The sequence below is a fragment of the Pollachius pollachius genome (assembly GCF_949987615.1).
Source record: "Pollachius pollachius genome assembly, chromosome: 12".
Classification (NCBI taxonomy): domain Eukaryota; kingdom Metazoa; phylum Chordata; class Actinopteri; order Gadiformes; family Gadidae; genus Pollachius; species Pollachius pollachius.
In genome coordinates this window covers 12,583,407-12,591,324 of record NC_136945.1, presented here as the reverse complement: position 1 = coordinate 12,591,324, position 7,918 = coordinate 12,583,407, and the positions used below count along the sequence as shown (strand labels likewise).

The following is a 7,918-nucleotide window of genomic DNA, read 5'->3' as shown; positions in this document are numbered from 1 at the left end:
CCTGTGTGGGGTTTTTTTTGCCCTTTTTTCCTCACCTCACGAATCAGCTTTCTCCAGGCTCCTTTTGGGTGGAGGTTCACCTTACAGTTTAACTTCTACATCTCAGTATATACATATGTATACATATAAATATAGATATATATGTACATATATATATAATAGATATACTATACAATTCTGAATTCCATATCCTAAACACTATAATATATATTTATATATTTACGTAGAGCCCAAGTTCTTTACCTTCTTTTCTTTTTACTGATTTCCTGAACTCCTTCATTCCATTCCCCCATTTCAGCACCACCCAGGGCCCCTTCAGCTCCCCAGCTCACGGCTATCAACAGCCAGCCAGATAAATAATGCATCAGAAAACATTAAAAACATTAGCGGCCCTCCGCTGCCCATCAAAGGGAGGTATAAGCGTGTGCACGTGGGCTTATGTATGTATGTGTGTGTGTGTGTGTGTGTGTGTGTGTGTGTGTGTGTGTGTGTGTGTGTGTGTGTGTGTGTGTGTGTGTGTGTGTGTGTGTGTGTCTGTGTATGTGTGTCTGTGTCTGTGTGTTTTTGAGGGCCGGGGGCTTGTGCACTTTAAATCAGTGTGCTAGAACGTGACACGGTTTAGCAGTAGCAACAACAGAGCGCACGTTGGACGCTGCGACAAGCACAGGGAATACTTAAAGAGCCAGTGATTTCTCTTTGGTCCCCGGTTATAAACCTGATTTATCTGTAAAGGGGGCGACTCGTGTCTTCTGCGTGTAGGCTCTCAACATTGTGGGGACACAGGCGTATGTTGGTCACTATGTGTCAACATAGATGCTATGCTAATGCTAACATAATGGCGGAAACACGGACATGATTACATTTTTTGGCATTCTACTTCTTTTTTTTCTGCCACCTCCCCAGATCACACACACACACATTCACAAACACACACACGTCCTGCAAATTGACAAACCGTCCACTTCACATATCTTTTAATTTGTCCCTTATGTTCTAACATTTAACACTGAAACTAACATTGAAACTCACCACCTGCTTATGCATGCAGACACACAAACACAGCACACACCCACACACAACTTTACACACATAAACACACCCTTACACACTCCAACCTCCAAAACACAAACACGTATGCAGCCCCCGCCCCGTGGCAATTGGCATTATTAAAAATTGATTGGTGGTGAGCGTTTAGCAGGGAGGGGGCGGGGGGGGTGAGATGAGTACTGGGCTACAATGTAGTGAGGTCTCATGGTGGTCGTGGTCAGGGAGAGCTACGTGTTTGTCTACAATCGGACAATCCACACAATGGCTTCACGCTACACAAACTGCAGATCCATGGTTTTGCAGTATCGTTTTTATGAGAAGAGATTTTTACACGTTTTAATTTATGTGTTTATGGACACACCACAAGTACGAAACATAAATGGTAAAGGTGCCGAGCACAGACAGAGAGGGAGACAGAGAGAGGAGTTAGAGGATAAGGGAGTGAGGGTGAGAGAGAGAGAGAGAGAGAGAGAGAGAGAGAGATAGAAAGGACATGCTGTTGGCCAAGTGCTACTTCTCATCTCCCTCTCTCCATCCCTCCCTCTATCCTTCCACTCTCTTCCCACTCATCATCCCTCTATCCATCTGCACTCTCCTCTTTCATCTCGGATCAAAAACGCCCCCCCTCCCCCCCTTCATATACTTCCAACCCGCTATTCCCCCGATGGCTATAAATGCTACAGCTTTTTAGATTTTCAACGCATTCACTAATACAAACGTCTTGCTTCGTGCATCGAGGAAGTTTATTTTAATTATTTTTCTTTGAGTAGCCTTGAGTAGATGACTAATCTTCTGTCTGTTGTGTTCTCTCCTCTTTGTGTGTGTGTGTGTGTGTGTGTGTGTGTGTGTGTTTCTCTCTCTCTCTCTCTCCTCATTTCACAGATGAACAGACCTATCCAAGTGAAGCCAGCAGACAGTGAGAGTCGAGGAGGTATGTCCCCCGCACACACACGCACACACACGCACGCACACACACACACACACTCCACACACACACACGCACACACACACACACACACACACATACTGACACACACACAAACGCACACACTTTTCATCCTTCCTTCCTCCCCTCCTTTTGTCTCAACTTCCCCTCCTTCCTTCCTTCCCACATCCGTTACTTCCTTCCTTCCTCAGTCCTCATCCTGCCCCCTATCCCTTCACTGTCCCCTCTCTTCCCTCCCATCCTCCCTTATTTCCATCCATCCCCCCTTCCGTTCCTTCTACTGCTACAAGCCTTGATGCCCATGTGAATCAGCCTCTCCATTAGACGGAGGCATGAGACAGGGCTGCGTACCTCAACACAGGCTGACAGGCAGGCCAGACCCACCCCCCCCTTCACCCGCAGCCCCCCAGGCCCGGCCCACCCCGACCCTCCCTCTGCTGTTCACAACGCATTATGTAAACGCCAGTCTCCTGCGGCACCGTGGCTGGCCTCGCCTGCAGCTCCTTTCCAGGAGTTTCATCATACTCTCTATGCACAAGGATGCAAATGCATTTGGTTCATGGAAGCCCAACCCCCCCCCCCCCCCCCTCCCCCATTCTGCCACACACACACACACACACACACACCCACACACACACACACACACACACGCACACACACAGATAGACACACACACACACCACTCACACAGATACACACACATGCTCTCACACACACATACACATGCTCACACAGATCACACACACACACACACACACATTGGCCTAGGTCGTGTCAAGCTTTAGGGTAAATGATGGTCAATTACCTTCGTCACATCCAGCCGCTCTGTCACCAGCCACAAACTGGATTTTAGTTGACAAATGTAAGCTTGTGAAATGTAAGCTTAATCAATCGATGAACTGTGTGTGTGTGTGTGTGTGTGTGTGTGTGTGTGTGTGTGTGTGTGTGTGTGTGTGTGTGTGTGTGTGTGTGTTTGTCTGTGTGTGTGTGTGTGTGTGTGTGTGTGTGTTTGTGTGTGTGTGTGTGTGTGTGTATGTGTGTGTGTGTGTGTGTTCAGCATGTATGCTGTGTGTGTCTGTGTGCGCGTGTGTTGTTAGTTCTATTTCTGTCTGTGTTGGTGCAGTCATGTATACAAACACCCTGCTGACAGCTAAGACATCTTCAAGCCCATTTTCTGTCTAGACTTATAGTGACCGCAGGCCCAGACGTGGATCGATAGATTGTACAAGAGGAGAAGGATGGATGGTGTTTGACTTCTTTTGGGCTTTAAGTCCTTGAAACCTTTCAATTGTCGATACGACATGGGCAGAGCCAGGGTGATTCTTACAGTCTGGTGGAAATAGGGAGAAGGGAGAGGAATAGGAGGGAGGGAGGGGTGGAGGAAGGGAGTTGGAGAGAGAGGGAAGGAGGGAGGGAGGGCGGGAGAAAGAAGGGAAATAGAGCATGGGAGCGAGGTTGAAGGTTGCGGATGGACTGGGTTGTTGCGGTGTTTGGCTGCAAATGAAAAAGACGAGGGAAAAAAAGAAGCAGGAGAGGAAGACGGAACAGGAGCGATCGCATGGCTTCTCTCTCTCCGTTTAGTTTGGTCATCCTCTAAGTATGATTGATGGAGGTGGGGAGAAAACCTTTCTGTGTGGAGAGAGAGAGGGAGAGGGAGAGGGAGAGAGAGAGAGAGAGAGAGAGAGAGAGAGAGAGAGCTAATACAGAACTTCCAGAACTCTCTCTTTCTTACTATTTTACCCTCTGTCTCCCTCTGTCTGTCTCTCTCTCTCTCTCTCTATCCCTCTCTCTCTCTCTATCTATCTCTCTCTGTCTGTCTGTCTATCTCTCTCTCTCTCTCTCTCCCTCTGTCTGTGTCTCTTTCTCTCCCCCTGTCTGTCTGTATGTCTCTCTCCCTTGGTCTGTCTGTCTGTCTGTCTCTCTCTCTCTCTCTCTCTCTCTCTCTCTCTCTCTCTCCCTCTCTCTGTTCCTGTCTCCATTTCTCCCACTTCTGCCCTTTTTTCTCCTCTATGCCCCATCTTTTATGAATTCACTTCTGTCCTACAGCCGTCACTGATGTCCTTTTCCTTCATGTTTCTCCTCCTTCTCCTCCTTCTAACCTCTTCCTCTCTCCTTCTAACCCTTCTCACCACTTCTCTCTCCTCACTACACATCTCCTCACTGCACATCTTCTCCCTCTGGCTCTCTCCTATTCCCTCCTCCACCCTCCTTTCCCGTCCTACTCCCTCATTTTCCATTCGCTCTCCTTCGCCATGAATATCAAATCTGACACCTTGGTTTCCAGATTATCTTATCACACGTGAATCCGCATTAGTTTGAATACATAGATAATAATTTAGTGTCTTAGCATATATTAAGGTGCATACGTGATTTTTCTAACTGTTACACAAAATTATGTAGTTCAAATGTAGTTTAGTGTAAGTGTAAGTGGTTTGTGTGTGGGCGTGCGTGCGTGTGTGTGTGTACATAGTGCACAACCGCACACTGCAGGCTGCACTACTGCAGCCTATGAGACTGCAGGCTTTTAAAGTGCAAAGTGAATTGATCTCAGGCTAAACATGTTAGTAAGTATTGTGTAAGCTCTGTGTAAAGACTCCTTTCCTGAAGAGAGATGTAATGTTTATTGGTGCCCTCTCTGGGGAACTATAAAGGCGTTGGACACCAATGCGGTATTTGTGTGGAAATGTGTGTGTGTTGTCTGGTTTTGCACCTGTGCTGTATGGGTGTGCATTAAAGAATACAAGGGAAGCGAAATGTGTAAGTGGACGTATGCATCTTGAGTGTGTGTGTGTGTGTGTGTGTGTGTGTGCGTGTGTGTGTGTGTGTGTGTGCGCGTGCGTGCGTATGTGTGCACAGTTGTGTGTATGTGTGTGTGTGTGTGTGTGTGTGTGTGTGTGTGTGTGTGTGTGTGTGCGCAGGTGCATCCAGATACAAATGATTGCGTGCATGCAAGAGAGTGTGCTTCCTCCACACCTGGTGTGCGACCCACTCTTGTACACACCCAGCCACCCCCCAAACCTAAAGTGCAAGGCCAGAGAGCAGATTAGTCTTGTTGACTCGGCAAGGACACCCTGTCAGCCATACACAGCAGGGAGCACACCCCAGGCGCGCACATGCAAACCCCAAACACACACACACACACACACACACTCACACACACACACACATATAAATATATATACACACACACACACACACACACACACACACATGCACACAGTGTCACCGGCCTGGGCAGAGCCTCGCCACCCGGGCTACGACATCAAGGTTCATTAATTTCCCAAGCTATACATCCATTACCACACAAAGAGCACACACACACTTAACAAATAATACATAACACACAACACATGATACATAATATAATACAACCCACTCCACCACCAAGAGACCATCAGATGCTGCTACGCACCAACACACTTCACCAGCCCCCCTCGCCACCCTCCACACACACCGCTTCGCCTGGGGTTTTCCTTCTTCTACCAATTGAACCATTACTCATTCAATCACAGCGTGGCGCTACATGCTTTGTCAGCAACAAGGGGCCCGGTCGCAATGCTAGCCCGGCTAGCCAACACCGGCTAGCTAGCCTCGGCTAGAGTCCACATCGGGACAGACACACATACACACATACACACACATGGTGTCAAGGATAGGGTTTCAATTCAGAAATGTGTCGTATGCGCTACCGCTAATGAAATCCAACGCTGTCAGTGGCATCATGTACAAAGGAGACGAGACAAACACAACGTTTCTCGGCGTGGTTGAATGAAAAAAAACGTCACGAAAAAAGCGTGAGGTTGAGAGCGGGAGGGGGGCGAGTTTGTGACCCAGTTTTGTCTTGTTTTTCACATTTTTTATATAGAAGACAGAAAGCTATTTGTGGGCATGCTCAACAAGCAGCAGTCGGAGGACGATGTGCGGCGTCTCTTCGAGGCCTTCGGCGGCATCGAGGAGTGCACCATCCTCAGAGGTCCTGATGGAAACAGCAAAGGTCAGGCCTTCTTACAGTTTTTTTTTTTTGCTTTATAACACATTCAATAGACTTGGAAGCTTTTTTTTACCCGTTTTTTTTTTATGAGTGACTTTGCAAAGTTCACCTCCACACGCCCGCTGTCTCCATCAAAACCGACCGAACGGGTTACGCAAGAGTTTATACGATTGGAAATTGTAACAAGTTGAAAGTCTCTTTTTATTTTTCCTTTTTTTTTCCTTTCCTCCATTGAACAGACGACGCGCTCTCTCTTTACGGGTGAACTCCATTAACCTCCGGAGTCAACTTGCATGGCTCTGCTTTTTTTATAGAGTTTGTAAGTGGGGGGGGGGGGGCGGGGGTGAGCAGAATTTTCATTTTGTGCAAAGCTATTCATCAACACTGTCCGTGGTGCTAAGAAGGGGATAGAGAAGTAAAGAGCAAGAGAGAGAGAGATAGAGAGATAGGAAGAGAGAGAGAGGGAGAGAGAGATAGGGAGAGAGAAAGAGAGAGAGAGGGAGATGAAGAGAGAGAGAAAGAGATAGAGAGGAAGAGAGAAAGAGATAGAGGGAGATGAAGAGTGAGAGAGAGAGAGAGTGAGAGAGAGAGTGAGAGAGAGAGAGTGAGAGAGAGAGAGACAGAGAGAGAGGGAGAGAGGGAGAAAGAGAGAGAGAGAGAGATGGAGAGAGAGAGAGAGAGAGAGAGAGAGAGAGAGAGAGAGAGAGAGAGAGAGAGAGACTTTCTACACAAAACTACCCGCATCTAAGCCACCGTCAACCCCGTCGCGCAACTTCTTAACCGAAATCTTATCAAGTCAGGGGGGTTTGTTTGGGTTGGAAAAGTTGTCCTTTTCAAAACAACTGTCAGGGTGCTGCTGCTACACACACACACACACACACACACACACACACACACACACACACACACACACACACACATACACATGTTCCCGGCGCTAAAGTTCATCAGCGGGCTTAACAGCCAATCAATGACAGCCGCGTGATAGCTAAGCCTGATGATTACAGTGCGCTTGATCGTTCCCGGTCCTCTGTGAAGCTGCATTAATGGAGCTTCATCAGGCGGCTTTGCGCGGCTAAGTGGGACTGGGCTCAATAATTACTGGGGGGGTGGGGGGGGGCGGGGCTTGATCATTCACATTCATCAACAGGGGGCTTACGTCAATAAAAAGCGACACCAATTTTAGCAATTTTGGCATTTTTTAATCTGCTGTTATCAGAAGATAACCCGACTGGGTGTCAGACGCGTCGGTGTGTTGTCAGGGCAACCACTGATGATGATGATGACGATGATGATGATGATGGTGAAGATGGTGACGATGATGATGATGATGTAACACTCTCTCTCAGCACAAAGAGAGCACTTGGGTTCACTAGATGTCTTGTGGCAGCGGTGAACTCTGGGAACTAGGACAGGCTCACAGACAGAACACCCCCACACACACACACACACACACCAAATGGGAGGGGCAATGTTTATGCACTGACGCTGCAATCAGTTTGTTTGTCTCAGACACGTCTGTAAGAAGGAAGTCACTTGGGTTTTGATTCTATTCAAACTTGTCCTCCTCTCCTCTCTCCCCCTCTCTTCTCTTCTCTCCTTTTATCTTGTCTCAGGCTGTGCGTTCGTGAAATACTCATCCCATGCTGAAGCCCAGTCAGCCATCAGCGCACTACACGGCAGCCAGACCATGCCCGTGAGTACAGTGAGTGACCGTGTGTGTGTGTGTGTGTGTGTGTCAGCATAGCTGCAAGTTTAAATTTGTTATGCTGCCTTTTTCTTGACCAATTCCTAATGTTTGTTTGTGTGTGTGTGTTTGTGCGTCCACGTAAATGTGTTGTGTGTATGTTTGTTTGTGTGTGTGTGTGTGTGTTTGTGTGTGTGTGTGTGTGTTTGTATATGTGTGTGTATATGTTTGTGTGTGTGTGTGTGTG

General features: G+C 47.6%; 1 protein-coding gene across 3 annotated transcripts in view; it reads left to right on the top strand.

The window, feature by feature from the left end:
• Positions 1 to 1,929: 1,929 nt before the first annotated feature.
• celf4 (CUGBP, Elav-like family member 4) overlaps positions 1,930 to 7,918 on the top strand; it is a gene marked incomplete at both ends in the record, with an annotated part of 13,104 nt that continues 7,115 nt past the window's right edge. For 2 of the 3 annotated variants that reach the window (XM_079747496.1, XM_079747495.1), the window contains 3 exons: positions 1,930 to 1,978; positions 5,862 to 5,987; positions 7,601 to 7,680. In XM_079747496.1, coding sequence (XP_079603622.1) covers positions 1,930 to 1,978; positions 5,862 to 5,987; positions 7,601 to 7,680 — 255 coding nt within the window. Of the gene's footprint in view, positions 1,979 to 5,858; positions 5,988 to 7,600; positions 7,681 to 7,918 lie in introns of all 3 variants that reach the window. The other variant, XM_079747494.1, reaches the window with a different exon arrangement.